The 19,790-nt window shown below is 49.1% G+C and overlaps 1 protein-coding gene across 3 annotated transcripts in view; it reads right to left on the bottom strand.

The window, feature by feature from the left end:
* The window catches only part of Slc25a44 (solute carrier family 25 member 44), a 16,191-nt gene extending 5,508 nt beyond the window's left edge, over window positions 1-10,683 (bottom strand). The window contains exons 1-2 of one of the 3 annotated variants that reach the window (XR_007212477.1): window positions 10,529-10,660; window positions 5,364-6,001 (exon numbers count right to left, since the gene is read on the bottom strand). Coding sequence is in view for 2 of the 3 variants with exons in the window: in XM_048356494.1 (XP_048212451.1) it covers window positions 5,364-5,988 (625 nt within the window). In the remaining variant the exon portion in view is untranslated. Of the gene's footprint in view, window positions 1-5,363; window positions 6,002-10,528 lie in introns of all 3 variants that reach the window. The other 2 variants (XM_048356494.1, XM_048356493.1) reach the window with 2 other exon arrangements.
* Window positions 10,684-19,790: the final 9,107 nt, after the last annotated feature.

The following is a 19,790-nucleotide window of genomic DNA, read 5'->3' on the forward strand; positions in this document are numbered from 1 at the left end:
AATAAAAGTAAAATAGAGGGGCTGGCAGTGTGGCTTAGTGGTAGAGTGCTTGCCTAGCATGCATGAAGCCCTGGGTTCAGTTCCTCAGCACCACATAAACAGAAAAAGGCAGAAGTGGCGCTGTGGCTCAAGTGCTACAGTGCTAGCCTTAAGGAAAAGAAGCTCAAGGAACAGTGCCCAGGCCCTGAGTTCAAGCCCCAGTACTGGCAAAAAACAAAAAAGTAACATAGAAAGGAATCCCACGGTGACTACAAGGTAGTCATGGGAATCTTTTCTAAGAAAGTCAAGTTTAGGCAAAGACCTGAAGGTGGAAGTGTAAGTCCTATAGAACTTTCCAAGTATAGGATATATCCCCATGCAAAGGTCCTGAAGCAGGAGCATGCCTCAAGTGTTCTAGGGGAACAGAACAATAATGCTAAGTGAGATCCAAAAGGTAAGCCCATTGAAGGCCTGAGACCATTGTAAGGATTTAGGCTTTGACCCTGAGTGAAATGGGATGCAAAACTGATTCAGGGATTAGAAGTGTGGGCTTAAGTGGTGGCCATGTCTGACAAGCAAGCTGTTCACACCTTAATATTGGAAGAAAAAAAGAAGACTTGTAATTTCAAAGATTCCCTCTAAGTTTTCTTTACAGCTAGTCACCTTCAACCATTTTTTTCTCATGTGCCTAGTTTGGGTGGTAGTTTGTGGTCAGGCAACTAAAGATTGAACTAGGGAGGTGAGTTGGCAGGGCAGAAATCAGGCTTCAAAGTTTCAGCTGGCTGAGCAGAATGACCTCAGCTCTAGGAGAACCACTTCTCCCCCAGTTTCTAATAGCTGTCCTCCTCAGAGTCAGCATGCAAACAGAAACCAAGTACACTGGTGTCCTTGGTACCCCGTTTCTCCTACTAAGAAAACATTTTGCAATCATTAGAATGCACATTGGGACTGGCACTGTTGCCTCCTTGGACCTGTGTGCACTTGCCTGATTCGAATCCTAATTATATACAACATCACTTTCCTGTGGCTTACAGAAAAGTTGAAAACACAAAGGCAAGGGTAAGCCTTGTCAGGTATGGTAATTCATATCTGTAATCTCAGCACTTGGGAAGTTTAGGCAGGAAGACAAGTTTGAGCCCAGCCTGGGCTACACAGCAAGACACTGTCAAAATGGTAGGAAAACAAATCCATGTCTTTCCTTCATTCATTATTCATTCAACCAATATTTACTGAGTATGTATTATCTACAAGGCAGAAGATAAACCCAGGCCAACTTGGCCTAAGTCCCTCCTGGTTTAGTGACTTTGTAGGAATACTGACTTAATGTTTATTAGATGCTAAGCATTGTGATAAACACTATTCATAAAACTGAGAAACAGCAGGTTCAAAGACAGTCCAGGCAGTAAAGTCTGTGATAGTCTCATCTCCAATTAACTGCCAAAACAGCCAGAAGTGGGGCTGTGGCTGACGTGGTAGAGCACTAGCCTCGAGCATAAAAGCTTAAAGACAGTCTCCAGACCCTGCATTCAAGCCCTAGGACCAGCACACACACAAAAGATCAATCTATTAGGGACATATGAAATACATGCAGAGGAAGAGAACTTAAATAGCTAGAAAGCTGGCACAAAGGTTAGGGGGATGGTGATATAAACATGATTTTCAGAAAGAGCAGTAGTGGAGAAGCAGTTGGGAGAGATATTCTAGTCACCAGGACTAACTGTGGAATAAGAAAGAAATCTAAGAAAAGTCCCTAGAGCTTCAGTCTCAGCAATTGGGAAAAAAATAAGGCTACACTGACAGATGAAAGTAAGTCAGAAGAACCAGCTTGGGATGAATACTTAACTGAATAAAAATCTCAGATGCAAACCAAATGCTGTTGGCTCAAGCCTGTGATCCTTGTTATTGAAGAGGCTGAAACCTGCAGGATCATGGTTCAAAGCCTGCCTGGGCAGAAAACTCCTCAAGACTCTATATCCAATTAATCATCAAAATGTCATATTGAAAAAAAAAGTCATATTGGAAATGTGACTCAAGTGGTAGAATGCCAGCCTTAAGAAAACAAGCTGAGAGAAAGTTTAAGGCCCTGAGTTCAACATCCAGTACCAGCACACACACAAAAGAAATACATATGTAAGCTCGGTATGGCAACAAAAATCAAAAATTTGATGCCAGACTGGGCTACATAGTGAATTTTAGTTTTTTCTGGGCTATATAGCAAGACCATGTATCAAAAATAGGTTGAGTGTAGAGTAGATAAGTTTGATTGGGATACATTGTATTAGGATCATCACAATGAAACCTCACTTTTCAACTGATGTGTATGCCTGTGGTGGGGTTGGGGTGGGGTGTGGGTTGTGAATCATGGGGTTTAAACTCAGGGCCTGGACTCTGTACCTGAGCTTTTTTCACTCAAGGCTAGAGCTCTACCACTTTGAGCCATAGAGCCACTTCTGGTTTTCTGGGGTTGACTGGAGATAACAGTCTCAGGGACTTTTATGCCCAGGCTAGTTTTGAACCACAATCCTCAGATCTCAGCCTCCTGAGTAGCTACAATTACAAGAGTGAGCCACCAGTGTCCAGCTACAAGAAAGCAAGAGAGGGGCTGGGGATATGGTCTAGTGGCAAGAGAGCTTGCCTCGTATACATGAAGCCCTGGGTTTGATTCCCCAGCACCACATATATAGAAAATGGCCTGAAGTGATGCTGTGGCTCAAGTGGCAGAGTGCTAGCCTTGAGCAAAAAGGAAGCCAGAGGCAGTGCTCAGGCCCTGAGTTCAAGGCCCAGGACTGGCCACAAAAAACAACAACAAAAACAAAAAAACAAAAAAAACAAAAAGCCATCTTAAAAGTCTCAACAATCAAAATGTCTGGTGAGATCTCTGGACAAGTTAGCCCAAAAATAGGAATTAGAGACATGAAAAACATTTAAAAACCAAGCTCTAGTTGTAACTGAAATCAAATGGGGATAGAAGGCTAAAGACTCACTTCAGAGAAAATGTTCCCATTTCCTGAGAAGATGTTTTGTCTTTGTTTTTGTTTCTGCAGTGCTAGGGAGAAGCCATCCCCATGCTAGCCAAGTGCTTCACTGGAGTTACATCCCCAGTCTTTCTAGTAAGTTTTTCAAGCATTGTCAGGACCCATTCCCAAAGCATCAGGGAATATAAAATTTACCAAATAGTCCAGATGAAAGATTGTGTTAAACAGAAGAAACAGAGCTAGCAAAAAAGGAAGGTATAATAAAAATATAAAAGCTCTAGAGAGGGCTGGGAATATGGCCTAGTGGCAAGAGTGCTTGCCTTGTATACATGAAGCCCTGGGTTCAATTCCTCAGCACCACATATATAGAAAAGGCCAGAAGTGGTGCTATGGCTCAAGTGGCAGAGTGCTAGCCTTGAGCAAAAAGAAGCCAAGGACAGTGCTCAGGCCCTGAGTTCAAGCCCCAGGACTGGCACAAAAAAAAGGCTCTTGAGAAGTATAGTGCTACAGAAACAAAGTGATTACAGGTGAGAATAGTTCTGCCTAGGATAGGATAACATACCCACATGCCAAAGATAAGGAGTTGGCAGCAAAAATTAGGAAGGTTACAAACACTGATTGCCCTAACCTGAGTTGAATAGTTACTCAAAGCTGTGTAGCAGGCACATTGGTTTCTGCCCTTGGCAACCTGCTCTTCCACTACAGAAGGCAATCTAGAAATATGTCTATCTAGTCTCTCAAAAGTATTATCTTTTGGTGGGCACTAGTAGCTCATGCCTATAATCCTAGCTACTTAAGAGGCTGAGATCTGAGGATTGTGTTCTAAGCTAACTGGAGCAGAAATGTCCATGAGACTCTTATCTCAAATTAATCACCAAAAAGCCGGAAGTGAAGATGTGGCTCAAGTACTATCCTTGAGCTGACTTATGTAACTGCAACCCATCTGTACATTGCCAAGCTCACTATTACTCTTCAATTTTATCTTCAAGCCCCAAATAGTCCATAGCTTAGGCTCTCTCTTACTTTCTTGTTTTGGCATTTTTAGGCATTTATTTTTTGTTTGTTTATTTTATACTGGTACCAGGGCTTAAATCTCAAGTCCTCCATAGGGGGGTGTGGCGCGCGTGTGCGTGTGTGCGTGTGCGTGTGCGTGTGTGTGTGTGGTGTGTGTTGGTAGTGGGCTTGAACTGAAGGGCCCGAGAGCTGTCCCTTAGCTTTATCGCTTAAGGTTGGCTCTCTACCACTTGAGCCGCTGCATCACTCCTAGCTTTTGGAAGTTCACTGGAGATAAGTCAAATGGATTTTCCTGCCTAGGCTAGCTTCAAGCCTGAATCTTCAGATCTCAGCCTCTTGAGGAGCTAGGATTATACCAGCACTTGACAAAAGAAGGTACCTTTTTCCTGAGGGACCTAAATTCAAGAGTTAAATAGCAAGTTATATTTGGTAAGTAAGAAATATCAATGTATATGCTATGATACTCTACCCAACAGTTTTATACATTTAAAGGTGAGCGCCTAGGAAGGTGACTCTATGGGGAGAAATGATTGGTTTCCAGTGGGCCAAGTCTTCAGCTGTCCTTAGTGACTAACTTCTGTTCTGTGTAATAGTGAGCATAGGGGCTCATCTTTATGTCTTGCCTAGGCAAATAGGAAGAGAGCAGACAGCTATTTTGCATTTGCTTATTAATAACTCTTCTACTCAACAATCCTGGTATCTTCTCGTTTCCTTCACAACCCATGGCCACCAATCTGCTAGGGGAAAGACAAATTAATTTCCCACTGTTTAAGCCACAGTCCTGTGTGCTGTCATTCACACAACAGAAAGGAATGATAGTGTGACAAGAATTCCCTTATGTGGTGGGCAGCAGACCTCTGAGCACTGACGAAGCCCCTCCTGCCACCTGATGGTGTAAACTTTAGGCAGTGAACTGTGGCTGCAGACCCTGTCACCCGCAGGTTCCCATGCCCAGGCCACTCCTCACAGAGGAGCTCGGGTGGCCTCTTCTCACCTCCCAGAATCCTTAGCTGCTATATGTCCTTGATACTCCACTGGTGAGCTCAGGAGGTAGATCTGGGAACCACTCAGAGCACTGTATCAACTGCTGGGGAAGTGAGTGTGTGTGCGTGCGTGTGTGTCCCTTACTTTCTTATTCTCTACTAATATTCTCTGCTAAGCCACGTTGATTCCAATGCACGCAGGGCATATAATATACCCTTTTCCTGTGTTTACCTACTGATCCTCCTCACTATATAATAAGCTTCTCAAAGGCAAGAACCATGCCTTATTCTCCTTTGAATCCAATGTTTCCTGTATGGTTCATTCCCCCATTAAATCTTATTTCCACTCCAACATGCCGAGAGCACCAGTATTTCAGTTCCCTCAAGTACCCCTGCTGCCGCTCCTGCTTACCTGCATAGAAGTGATAAAAGGGCCACCAGACGGCACTGTTTGGGATATAGGTAAGCAGTGATGCCACATAGCCTCGGTAGAAGCCTCGAAGCCCATCAGCCCGCAGGATCTGCCTGATGATGTCTTTAGTTTGGCCAAATGCAATAACCCCTTGTCCCTTTGGGTTCCCACGCACCTGGAAGCGGCCTAGTTTTTCACCCTTGCGCTGCATCATCAGGTGCTGGGAGACCACATCGATGGGCACAGTGATGCTCTGGGCCACCAGGGAAGCTGAGCCACCAGCCACCAGTGATTTGACTGTGTTGCTCTGGCTATAGTCAGACACAAATTTCCGAGTGAGTTCATACGTAGTGACATAGCATTGGCCGGAGATAAGTGTGAAGGTGTTGACCAGGAACCCCCGATATAGGCCTGTTACGCCATCTGCACGAAGGATCTTGATGAAGGCATCAAATGTCCCATGGTAGAGGCTCTTGCCCTTCTGAACCTGCAGCCGGGTGCGAATGAGGGTGAATGGGTACATGCTAACACGGATCATCATTGTCATTGCCACACCAAACACATAGAACTTCTTCTTGTCCAGATGTTCCCACTCAATGATTTGGATGTTGCGCTTGTCCTCCATTGTGCCTGAAGACCTGGGATTTGAGCAGAGTGGAGGGATGTGAGGAAGAAGGGCAGAACTTTGTATCCTTGTATCCTGATTAGGCCCTGCAGACCCCTTCTCAGTTAGCCTGGCTCTGTTAATCACAGATCAGGAACCCTTCTGTCTTATTCTGTGTCTTTGCCTAGTACTTTGCAATTCAGATCTCCTCCTCCAGAAATCATTCCTCACTGCAGTGACTCCATTCACCTGAGCTCCCATTCACCTGAGCTCCCAATCTTAGCTTACAGGATCCTGAACTCTGTATCTGCTTGGGCCATGGTGTCCCTGTCCCAGAGGGATCACTGTCCTTATCTGGCTCATCAAGGCAGAGCTCAGGATGCTCTAGGCAAATTAACTACTAGCAAGAAAGTAGCACTTTAAGTGGGCTTAAAGGGAGGGCTCCAGTTCTGATGCTCTTAGGCTCCAGAAGGCACTACCTTTGATCTTTTATCCTCAGCTGGGCCCCTCTTATCGTTATTTACTACCTGAGCCATTTTATTTTACTTTTTGTTTCTAATGCTAGCCATTCTGAGCTCCCAGGCCACACTCATTGAACTCTACATTTTCTCTAATCTGCACTAGAAAAATGTGGGGAAGAGTGCAAGGCACTCCTCCAGCTGCCACCACCACCATCCCTCCAGAAAAAGCAGTGGGAAAGTCAGGAACAGGACAAAGATCAGAGTCCTCTTTGGTTACTAGATAATTCACTCCAGGGAAAAGTTCCATCTTAGAGATTCCCTGAAGAGTACAGAGACTTACTATAGTGTAGAGGACAAGTCTGACACAGGGCTCTCAACCCTAAGCATACAAACTGCAAGCTCAGTCCTTGAGAAAGAAGGTGAGAAGTGACACAGAAGACACATTCTTCCTTTTAAAACACCATGGTCTGTTCAAAGATAAAATGGGTCTCTTTAGGAAACAGATATGAAGTACGGGGTGGGGGTGGGGAGGAGCAGGGAAAATGGATGTTAATGTTAACTACATGTTATGTTTATCCATTGCCTAGAATTGGCACACCCCTTTATTCATAGCTGAGGCAGGAGGATGGCAAGTTCAGGTCAGGCTGAGCTACAACACAGGAGCTCCAAAGTTAAGAAATGTGAAATCATAGGATGTCATATGTCAGACATATTCTTGGTGGTAATGCTATGTGCTCCAGTGTAGCCAACCCTTGTTCTGTTCTGGGATATTGAAATTTTTAGCAGGAGAGGAAAGAGTGAAGGAAGTCAGGGTTCCCAGGTTTTGAGAGAAATGCCTTAGGGCTTTTAAAGGAGGTGTCTATATCACAGTGACAACTCTAGAAGGCTAAAATGTTCTATATAAGCAATTTCTGTGACAATTTTTTTTTAGCACATGTCTGATTATAGTCTATCCCCAACCACTTTCCGCAACCCCAAGTCCTAACTCAAGCTTATGTAGCCTTTGTTACATGGAAACTGTTCTTGGTTTACTGTGAAAATAAGTGGGGAATCAAGGTTGGCTTCCTGGACAGGAATCCCTAAGCTGGTCTGTATCAATTTCATTAAAGTATAGCCTGCCCATAGTGCAAACTGAATACTTGAGGTGAGATAAGGGCCAGGAGCTTGGGATTATACATACAGCCTTGGAAGACAAAGCAATTGGAATGGAGGAGGCATACATGCAAACAATGAAAAGCAGAGAAAAGTGGCTTCAACATGAGAAAACGGAACCAACTGGGTTTGCTAGAATAGAAAATCTAGACTGTGGAAAATGAACAAGAGGCAAACTTTAGAGGCAAGAGAACTTGTGGAACACTGATGTGTCATTGTGGGCAAAAGTGGCTCCCAGCCTCAGCATGGGATACCCAGTAAGACCAGCAGGGCAATCTTCTCTGAATCCTTCAAGAGATCCTCTCTGCAGTGTGTTTAGTATCAGGGTATCAAAGTCATATTTCTAACACTATTGAGAAGTGAGGACATATAGGAAACACTAGATTTACTTAATGCCTACTGCCTCATGCAATCCTTACAACTTAACCTGAGCATAAACACTTCTGATAAATGAGGCCAGATAGGTTAAATGTTACAGCCCCAAAGTCATGCAGCTGGTTGGTGGTAGAGGCCAAACGGAAGCCAAAACTTCTCCTCCACTCAGCCATGCCTTCTGCCCTATGGGAGTTGAAGATTCCAATACAAACCACTTTGTTAAATTGGAAACGAAGCCATTCCTACCAGTGGAAGGCAGAGTTAATGCCTTCACAACTGTAAGTCACCCAGGGGTTAAGCATAGCTGCTAGTCATGCAGATACCCTGGAACTTCCCTCAACCTTGTGTTAAAGAAATTAAAGTGCTGTGAATGACTCTGAGTGGCTGGCCTGGCCTGTTGTCACCACAGGACAAATTCAGCAAGGCTCAGCAGGCAGGATTCCAGCTGGACATGTGTAAACTGCATGCAATACAGGGCAGAAGGGCATAGCCACATAGGATTATGTTCCAGGTAGGTCGTGGATGTGAATGTGTGTATGTATGTGTGCTTGTGTGTGCAGACGTGTGTGTGTGTGTGTGTGTGTGTGTGTGTGTGTGTGTGTGTGTGCACCAGTCCTGCAGCTTGAACTCAGGGCCTGGGCACTGTCCCTGAGCTTTTGTGCTTAAGGATAAGTGCTACACCACCTGAGCTACAACTCCACTTCTGGCCTTTTTTGGTGGTTAAATGGAGATAAAGAGTCTCAAGACTTTCCTGCTGGGACTGGCTTTGAACCACAATCCTCAGATCCCAGCTTCTTGAGTAACTAGGATTTATAGGAATGAGCCACCAATGCCCAGCTAGGTCATGGTTTTCTCAGCTTTTCAGGCTGAACCAGCATCTCCTGATGAAAAACCCATTGCTGGGGCTGGGGCTGGGGCTTGCATGCATGAAGCCCTGGGTTCGATTCCTCAGCACCACATAAACAGAAAAGGCCAGAAGTGGCACTGTGGCTCAAGTGGTAGAGTGCTAGCCTTGAGCAAAAAGGAAGCCAGGGACGGTGCTCAGGACCTGAGTTCAAGCTCCCTTTCCCCACCTGCCTCCACTTCTCACATATGCCAGTCTATATAAAGTTCCCAAAAGGTAGCAAGGACTCTGGATACCTCCTACTGTTGTTAGGGTGCCAGGAGGAGCCATTATGGGTCATATCTCAAAAATAAGCCACTAGTTAAAAAGGGTAAAAGGTTGCAGAACCTACCCCCTCTGTCCCTTTGAAAGGAGGAGATTGCTTCATAAAGTGGGATCTCAACCTGGTTTGTTGTTATATAACTTCCAAACTTTCTGCCGAAATACTGAAACCAGTTCCTCTTGTTTTACCCTCTAGAAAATCCTTTATCCAGAAAAGTGTGTTCATACTTCCTTCAGCATTCACTCCTCCCTCTTTCTGGGGCCTTTCTCAGACTCTTATTTCTATGCACAGCTCCAATTCCACTTTCTCCCACTTTTTACACTGCTTAGGTACAAATGCTTAAGTGCATCCAGTGAAGACTGAACAGGTGCCCCATTTTCAAATGAAATGTCAGAGGTGGAGCCCCACTACTGAAAAGGGAGGGAAGGAGGGAAGGAAGGAAGGAAGGAAGGAAGGAAGGAAGGAAGGAAGGAAGGAAGGAAGGAAGGAAGGAAGGAAGGAAGGGAACAGAATTTCAGGCTGCACTTTAGACCTTGTGAATAAGAGCTGACAATTTAACAAGATCTCTAGGTGATTTACACGCATATCAAAATAAGCACTTCTTCAACTACTAAGGACTGTCAGTATTATAAGCATTATAACCATCCTAGAACTCCAGGACCATTATGACTAGATTAGGAGTTGCCTAACTGCATACTGACTTGTCACTAGAACTGGACACGATTATTTATTTTCTTCTCTCTCTCTTTTTCTTTCTTTTCTTTCTTTGTTTCAAACACTCCTACCCAATCCAATCACCTTATCCAGCTCCTGGTGAGGAGCTGAGAAGTGAGTGAGGTCCTCACTTCTCAGATGAAAGAGAGAATAACAGCATCCTCTATTCTTTCTAACCTCCCTACCTCATCCGGATCAAGGCTCTGCATCCTAGGGGCTTAACCCACATGAACAGGAATGTGTTTGCCCAACTGTCCTACTGTGTATACAATGCCCTAAGTGAGGTCCTCCATCGGTGTCTCCGACCCTTCCATTAATCTCCCTCGCATATACGGTGAGATTCCCACTCCGCTTTCCTTGGGCTTCCACAAGTATCCACGTGATCTCTCATCACAGACACATCACAATCCTCTCCACGTGACCCCCTCCTTTCTGTAGCTCAGATCTGGACCCTGCGCGCGGACACCTCTCGAATGTGCCCCTAACTAGCTGTGCTGCAGTCGCTGTCAGCAAATCTCATGCTCCTCTGACAGGAAAAGACGTCTGGCCAGGCCTGTCCTTCATTTCCCAAACTGCAGGGCAGGCTCTCGGGGGCCCTGCAACCCTGCAGACGTCCGCTGCCTCCTTGCCAAGTCCGGGTGTTCGGAGACTAGGTACCCCTTGACAATGCGACACGGCTAGCAGCCTTCTTACCCTCTCAGACCCGGGAGGGCCCACTGCGTCTGAGGCAAACTCCACGCCGAAACTTCTAGGCCGCAGCTCCGGATACACCCTCCATTCCAGGCGACGGCCGGCTTCGGGTCGCATCTTCCTCCATCTCGACAGGGATCCCTGTGCTGCCGGAACCGGAAAACAGGATGCTGTCATTCCCGCCCCCTCAAGGGGGTGGGGGATTGGCTTCGAGGAAATCCACCAATGGCGTTGAGAGTCGTTCAGCCTCCCCCCCTTATTGAGGCGATGATAGGTGGAACGGATGGCCATCTTGGATTAGGGCAGTAACCACGCCTCCTTGAGCTTCACTCTCTAGGGCGCACGCGCGCTGTCAGGCTCTTTCTAATCGATGGACTCGGATTACCCGGGAACACTTTTTCTCTTTTTGTCGGTGGTGGGGCTTGAACTCTGGGCCTGGGCGCTGTCCCTGAGCTCTCCAGCTCAACGCTAGCCCTCCAGCGACAGGGCCACAGCGCCGCTGCTGGTTTTTCAGTGGTTAATTAATTGGAGATCAGAATCTCAGGGCCTTTCCTGCCGGGGCTGGGCTTTGAACCGTGATCCTCAGAGCTCAGCGTCCTGAGTTAGCTAGGGTTACACCGTGAGCCACGTGAAACTCCTGTTCTTAATGGGTCACCTTGTGTTTGGGGACCTGTTTGAATATTAATGGTAAGAACAAATCTTTATTTTTTTGTGCTGGTCTTTGAAATCGGGGCACTGTCCCTGAGCATTTTTTTTTTTCGTTTGTTTGTTTGTTTTTCAATGCTACCACTGCAGCCCAAGCTCCATTGCCAGCTTTTTGGTGGTTGACCAGAATGAGAGTCTCATACACTTTCCTGCCTCTGCTGGCTTTAAGCTTCAGATCTAATCATTAGGGCTGGATGCCCCGTACAAAAAAAAAGAAAAAAAATTATAGTGTGTGTGTGTGTAAAAACACAATTAGCCAGGTGTCTGGAGCTCACACTGTAATCGTAGTTAATCAGGAGGCTGAGATCTGAGGACCGTGGCTCAAAAAACCAGCTGGAGCTGAAAAGTTCCCACCAGACTCTTATCCATCTAAACCATCCATCCAGAAAACCAGGAGCTGTGACCCAAAAGTGGTAGAGCGCTAGCCTTGAAAGGGGAAAAACTTGGACAGAGCCCATATCCTGAGTTCAAGCTACGTGACTGGAAAAAAAAATTCATGAGACAAAACATAGAGGTCAAAAAACAATTCTAGAATAACATTCTGGAGGGCTGGGGATATGGCCTAGTATACATGAGGCCCTGGGTTCAATTCCCCAGCACCACATATACAGAAAATGGCCAGAAGGGGCGCTGTGGCTTAAGTGGCAGAATGTTAGCCTTGAGCAAAAAGAAGCCAGGGACAGTGCTCAGGCCCTGAGCCCAAGGCCCAGGACTGGCCAAAAAAAATTAAATAAATAAATAAATAAAAATAAAAAAATTCTGGAGGTGGAGAAAAAAAGATATCCAAGGTTCTCTCATCCAGCTCTGAAACGTGTCTTACCTATATAAAGATTTAAAATACTTACTCTGTATTTCCAGTCTCCTCACATTCCCCTCACAGTAACCTGGCACTTAACTTTCCCCTTCCTGAAACTATGCCTTATTATGTGCCCTAGGCTGGCCTCTAACTCAAAAAACTTCCTCAGTCACAGCAGTGCAGAATTAGAAGCATGAGTCACCATGCCCACACCTGAATGTAATTTATTATGGTTTTAAAACTTTATTGAAACATACAAATTCCACATATCAATATATGCTATGTAATGTGATACTGAACACAAAAGTTTAAAGCAAGTTAAACTTATCAAGCACTTATCATCATGAAAAATTATCCACCACATTTCATCCAAAGTAACTTTGTTTGTTCATTATGTCTCATTGTGGGACTTGAACTCTGGGCCTGGGTGCTATCCCTGAGCTCTACTACTCAGGGCTAGTGCTCTATCACTTTAAGCCACAGTGCTACCTTCTGGTTTTCTGGTGGTTAAGTGGAGATAAGAGTCTCCCAGACTTTCTTGGGCTGGCTTTGAACTGCGATCATCAGGTCACAGACTCCTGAGTAGCTAGGATTATAGGCCCACCAGCAACTGGCTATCCAAAGTAACATTGTGCACACTGTGAAAATGGCATCTTTCCTGTCAAAGTAGTTTCCTTCCTTTTGGCTAAATCTTGAAAGAATGGGTTTTCTAAAGGGTTCCTGTTTTGGCCAAATGCCTTGGCCCTTGCAAGTATTTTAAAATTAAATCCTGTTACTTAAGTCACATCCTTTTGCAGATTGTGAACCTCAGTTCAGCCATTGTGAGTAAGGGATAGGGCCAGGTGGGTTAGAGAGCACCCTGACTGCTTTGTGTACTTGCTTGCCAGATTTTTGGCTTTGGCCCACCCTTTTACATTACTAAATGTTGATCACCCAGTTTCTTTCTAGTTAGTGTGCTTATTCCCATGTGAAAATGTAACATCCTGAGCTATCCCTAAAAATAATTAGGGGGCTGGGGATATGGCCTAGTGGCAAGAGTGCTTGCCTCATATACATGAAGCCTTGGGTTCAATTCCCCAATACCACATATACAGAAAGTGGAGTCCAAGGCCCAGGACTGGCCTAAATAAATAGATAAAAACAATTAGTTTTGTTCAATGCTATGGCTATTGAGAATAGAATTACACTAAATAGCAGAATATAAATGCTGTGTGTAGGGCCACAGTTATAGATAGGCGTAGAGGTTGAAGACCTCTACATAGGTAGCAGCCCAAGGACTGAGGGCCCAATGCCTATAGTATAAGGACAGGCTCTGTGTCCTCAGCAACCTGCAGCAAGAGGGAGAATGCAAATGTAATGTTGCCAGTGATGGGACAGTGATAGGATTCATATCAGTAGAGGCTGGGGTGACAGAGGGGAGATGGGTCTCATTCGCTACACTCAGGTTTGCCACTACCAGACATACAACAAGGGGAAGTCTGATAAATGAAGCTTCTTCCTTACTTGACTGTAATAAACAGACACAAAAAAACACCATTCGCCTTCAAGATCTTCTTGAGCTAGAGTGGCTACCAGGACCAGGAAGGCTACAAAAAAAATGTAGGCCCACAGAATCCTGGAAAACCCACATACTGAGAGAATCAAATCAAAGGCAGGAAATGGAACGGAGTTACATTGCTTATAACTGGTTATTTGGCCTCAGGAATCAGCTGCCAGCCTCATGGTGATTAGTGCTCGGGGACACCAAACATGACCCGACTGCTTGCTTGCATTCAGCTGGGGTGCACCGCGCCTACAGGCTAAGGAGCCGCTAAAGGAGAAGGCAATCACTACACCCCTCACTGAATCCAGGCGATTTGGTTTCCAGGTGCTAGTATCTGCCCGTCAGCCAGTCAGTCACTCAGTCTGTCTGTTCGTCCCATGAGAAAGTATGCTCCCTAGACGTGAGACTTGCATCCATTTTCATTCGCCTTTGTGGATGTGTCCTCAGTACGAACCTGGCAGCTGGGAGGAGCTCAGCAAATGTCTGTTGAGTGGATGAATGGATTTCCCCATGGAGAGAGGGGCTGCCATCCTCTAGGCACATGAAATTGATGGCCGGATGACAAGGGTGACCCAGACGTATTCCAAGGGTGCTAGTTGTGCATGGGTCATCGGAGAAGGAGCCACAGAGAGCAGGACTTGCCACGCCATGGGAAACTTGGGGTAAGGGCCAGGGGAAATCTCTGGTAGTGACCCAGTGGACCAGTCTGTGGTGTGTGTGTGGGAAGGACAGGTGTACACGTGAAACAGATGGAAAGACACTCCCTACCTCATATTATAGTTTAGCATGTTAAGAGAGAGGGACAGTTTGACCTAGTCAAGCTGATTCCTGCAAGCAACCATCTGGTTGGGATCGTGGGGAATGAGAGGCTCAGGCTTGACTTGGGAAAATATGTCCGGGTACCCAGCAAGTTTCTGGCAGTGAAAGGATGAAGGGAGCTGAGCTCTGGAGGAAGAATGGTAGGTAGCCTGGGGCCTGACATGGTGGAAAGCATGGGAGCTGCTTCTGCCTAGACTCCTCAGCTATACCACAGGAGAAAAAAATGACAGTATGCACAGGGAGGACTCTTGGGGAGTGTGTGTGTGTGAGTGTGTACGTGAAAGAACACGCAAGAGCACGAGAGCCCACTTCAGCTCATGTCCTTCCCACGGCCCCACTCTAGGTAGAGGCCTTGATCTCATGGTCTTCGGGGAGCCAGTGGCTGGCCAGGAGGAAGCAGCGCTCCTCGGTGAAGCCTGGGCCACTGGGTGAAATGGGCATTGGCTGTGCCGGGGTGGGGGCTGACAGCAAGAGAGGAAACAAGCATCTCCCGTGGAAAGGACCAGTAATCAACGCCGGTAATCAATGAGGTGGATGAGGCAGGAGGATCATGAGTTCGAGACCAGCCTGGGCTACACCTTTTGACAACGCGCACCCTCACACCCCTTGCTTACCCTTTGCTCTCCTGGCTCCTCCTCTTACAACTCCCCCACTTCCTTCACCACAAACACAAATCACAACTCACAACACACACACACACAACACCGTGCCCGCTCACACTCTTTGCTTACCCTTTGCTCTCCTGGCTCCTCCTCTTACAACTCCCCTACTTCCTTCACCACAAACACAAATCACAACTCACAACACACACACACACAGCATCGCAATCATTAACTCCCTCTCTTTCTCATTTGCTTCACATTACACTTTACCATCACCATTCATTACTCCAGGCAAAACACAAGTCCACACCACCAGCCTGGGGACAATTACACACCATACTTTTCCTCTGCATTTGCATTCACACAACTCTGCTTACACTGCTCTTGCTCTGGCCTGCTGCTACTCTCAACTACGCCCCTACACACATTATGTCTCTCTGTCTGTCTGTCTGTCTGTCTGTCTGTCTCTGTCTGTCTGCCTGCTGCCTGCCTGCCTGCCTTTGGATCCAGCTTGGACTTTGATAGTGCATTCTTCTCTTGGTAGGTTAGTTTTCCTTCAGGTCAAGGCAGCGACCCTCTGGTGCCCAGCCTGCCCGAGTCTGCCATGTGCCCTGGATTTGGGGTACTCCCTTGTCCACTCCAGATCCCATGGCGGCTGGTTGTCCTGGTTTCCCAATCGGCCAGTGGCCCCCCGCCTTGTTCAGAGCAGACACCAGGACTCCTGGGAAGGCCTGCGCCACCCTCTGGGGCAAACCTAGGCTCACCCCAAAGGCGTAACACACCGCTGCATTGGTGTGGCTCTTGGAAGTCGTCCGTCGGGGGGGCTGGCCAGCACTTGTGCCTTGGCTGCTGTGGACTCTGCAGGCATCCCGAGGGCTCGGCCCATCCGGGATGCCACTTGGGCCTCGTTGGCCTTGGCACGCTTCAAACCTCGCCTCCCCTTACCACTGACGCCTAGCCCTGAATCCTCTCCCAATTTCCGGCCATCTTTCCTCAGCTCCCTTGCCTGCCACCCCCTGGCTCCCCCCACCTCCGGATCCTCATGGCCGGTGGGTGACCCTCTCACTTTCCCCACCTGGTCCTCAAGAGACAGACAGCATCACAGCCCATTCGCCTCCACGCCCTCCCTTAGCTGCCTTGGCTTCTAGGGTCAGGCGGCCCCCAGAATCCCGGCTGGCACAAAGAACTCTGGGACATCCATGGGCTCAGGCCCTCAGATCACAGGCCAGAAATGCAAGTGGGGGGCTTTGCTTCCAACTGTTTGTCTCGCCTCATCGGAATCGGCTGCCAGCCTCTTGGTGATTGACTGGTGCTCAGGGACACGGAACGTAACCCGGCTGCTGGCATTCAGCTGGGGTGCACCGCGCCTACAGGCTAAGGAGCCGCCCAATCCAGGAGGAGGCACTCAGCACAGGTGCCACTGAATCCAAGGCGATTTGGTTTGAGGTGCTAGTATCTGCCCGTCTGCCTGTCTGCCTGTCTGTCTGTCTGTCTGTCAGTGTGTCCTTCCCATGAGAATGTATGCTCCCTACACGTGAGAGGGCATCAATTTTCATTCACTGTGGTGGATGTGTCCTCGGTACCTAGCAGGCCCCCGGGAGGAGCTCAGCAAATGTCTGTTGAGTGGATGAATGGCTTTCCCCGTGGAGAGAGGGGCTGCCATCCTCCAGGCACAAGAAGTCGGTGACCGGGCCACAAGGGTCACACCGGGTGACAAGGGTGACACGGACCTCTTCCCAGGCTGCTAGGTGTGCCTGGGTCCTCGCACAAGGAGCCACACAGAGCAGGATTTGCCACGTCCATGGGAACCTCGGGGTTAAGGCCCGGGCCAATCTCTGGTAGCGACCCGGTGGACTAGTTGGTGGCGTGTGTGTGAGCACACGCGCATGTGCTCGTGGCACCAATGGAATGACGCTCCCTCAAAGAAGTTATGGGTTCAGAGGGGGACAGCTACACCTAGTCTAGCTGACTCCTGCAAGCAACCATCACATTGGGCTTGTGGGAAGTGACAGTTCCCGGGGGCTCAGGACCCGTAGGTAGCCTGGGGTCGGACAGGTTGGAAAGCACGGGACCTTGTCCTGCCTAGTCTCCTCAGCTATTCCACAGGAGAAGGAATCAGGGTGTGCACAGGGAAGGCTTTTAGGGGTGTGTGTGTGTCTGTGGACACAGCAGGCCAGGGCCCGAGAGCCCACTTCAGCTCTTGTCCTTCCCACGGCCCCACTCTAGGTAGAGGCCCTTGATCTCATGGTCTTCGGGGAGCCAGTGGCTGGCCAGGAGGAAGCAGCGCTCCTCGGTGAAGCCTGGGCCACTGGGTGAAATGGGCATTGGCTGGGCCGGGGTGGGGGCTGACAGCAAGAGAGGAAACAAGCATCTCCCATGGAAAGGACCAGAGCAAAGAGACACAGAAAGGCACAGCCCTAGAGTGGAGACGGTGTGGGTGGGAGAGATATTTGCACGGCTACTGTCACACTGCGGCATTATTCCTCGGCCCTGCTCACCCCACACGCGCCCACTGCCATCTCCTATTTCTTTCCATCTTCGTGGCATCGTTTTCCATCAACTTGGGGGAATTCTGTCCCATAGGCGGGGAATGAAAAGGCTCCGGTCTGTGTTTCTCGGCGTTGGGGAGGCTAGTGGAGGGCCGTGTGTACAGTGGGGTGAGTTTCAGGACAGCAGACACCCTGTCCAGCTTGGTGGGGCTCTGCTAATGGGAGAAAAGGCCCGAAGAGCCAACGAACCTCCTGAGGTTTCCCTAGGGAGGACTCTCTTCGACAGCGTGGGGCTTCAACGCCCACGGATGCCCGAAGGGCCTCACCAGTCGCCCTCACAGCACAGGAGCCTGAGATGTGAGCACTGTGGATGGAAGCCAGCAGCCCCAGAAGAAGAGATTCGGGACGGAAAGGCTCCACGCTCCACTCAGTAGCAAAAGCCAGACTGGAGATACGGCTCACGTGGTAGAGCAGAGGGCCAGCAAGAGCTCCAGAGGCCCAAGTTGCGGTCCTGGCACAGGCACGGGGGACAGAAGAACACACAAGCAAAGCCCCAGCACGGCAAGGGCAGAGCCTCGCGTGCGTGCGCGCGCTTGGGATGTGCCCTGGTGCAGGCCCCTCAGCAGTCCCACACTGTAACATCAGAGAGCGGCTGGCTCGGTCCTGGGGCCCCAGGCCCGGCTTCCCTCTCCTGCGCCCCTCTCCTAGCAGCTCCTGTCCCCTGACTTCCCGGCCCTCAGGTCGGCTGCACCCTCCTGACAGGTTTGCGTGTGGCCGCTGCCCGAGTGTACCCTCCGATCTTTCCCTAGATCCGTGGAAGTGCTGGCGAGGAAGGATAGGTTCGCGAGTGGCTCTTCCCGTGCCCAGAACCTGCACGGATTCTGGGTGTGGGAAGAATCCTGTTGTCTGTCCAGATCAGTCTGACCCACCTCCTGTCACGTCACCTAGTTCACTTGCTGACAGCTCTGCTCTTTGCAGTGGAGCAGGCTAAAGTGCTTGCGTCAGTGTGGTTTCCTCGTTTTTTCCCCATGCAGGACTGTGCCAACACCAATGGCCTTATTCGCCACGCACGCGTGTCCAGGGGCTTCCCGTGTGGAGGAGCTGGCACCTGGGCTCGGGTGCCTCGGTGAGCCACACCCTTCCTCTTGGGACCGTCGGGGCCCACTCCCTGGCTGGCCTTTCTTCTCAGGGCCCTTGGATGGCAAGCCTCCACCAGCAATGCAGAAGGCACGCAGGGCTTCTAGAGCAACGGCTCCCTGTCCGCTTCACATGCCGGACCTTTTGGTTCTTTGGCTTTTGTTTGCTCAACCAGGGATTCCCAAGGGAATGACTAGGATTACAAACATGGTTGTGCCCCGGCTTCGTGGCGCTGTGTATCACAACAGCCAAGGGGTGAAAACCCCCAAAACCTCTCGTGAGACATGAAACATGGCTGATGACTGGATGGTTTGCTGGATGACTGGAGAGATGAATGGATGGAAGGAAGGATGAATGGATGGATGGAGGGATAGAAAGATGGAGGATGGATGCAAGGAAGGATGGACGGATGGATGGAAAGCCAGCAGGATTGAGGGCTGGTTAGACAGCTGGCTGACTAGAGAATGGCTGCAGCAAGGGAGATTGGTTGGGGGGGGGGGGAACCAGGCAGGACAGAGTGATTGACGGGTAGGACGATGGATGGACTTGTGGACGAATGATGGGCGGCAGGAGGTGGGTGGCCACGCCAGGCTAGCCACATGGGACAAAGGCACAGGGAGAGTCCCTTATGAGGGCTGGGGACGAGTAGGGCTGGGTGCCGGAGTTGTCTGGGAAGGCAGGGGGCAAGTGGGTTGCATGAGTGGGTGCGGTGAGGGAATTGCCATTGTGGGGGGGGGGGTCACCTCGGTCTGGAAGAGAAAGGTTTGGAAATCTAGTGGCAGTGTCACCTCCTCCAGCCAGGGAGGTCAAGGGTTCCTCTGAAATGGCACGAGGAGCTCAGCTCCCCAGGCCCAGTAGATTGACCTGGCACAGGTAGGCTGGAACCCTCAGCCAATGCCTGCGGAGGGGGCTGGAGCCTGACAGGTGGACTGGCGACCCTGTGCCCTGAGGCAACAGCTGGAGCTGGGATGCGGCCCCTGAGCCCTCTGGCAAGAGTCGAGGAGAGGCGGCCAAGAGCGGACCAAGGCCCGGTGGCAGGGACGGGGAGAAGTTGGGAAGGGGCAGCGGAGCTCTTCCTCCAAAGCAGCCCCGTGGGCCACTCTGGAAGTCGCGTTCGTCTCCGTGGCACACGCGGCAAGCGCTGTCCGTCGAGGGGCATTTGGCCCTTTCCCCG

This window comes from Perognathus longimembris, chromosome 11 (genome assembly GCF_023159225.1).
Source record: "Perognathus longimembris pacificus isolate PPM17 chromosome 11, ASM2315922v1, whole genome shotgun sequence".
NCBI classification, from domain to species: Eukaryota; Metazoa; Chordata; class Mammalia; order Rodentia; family Heteromyidae; genus Perognathus; species Perognathus longimembris.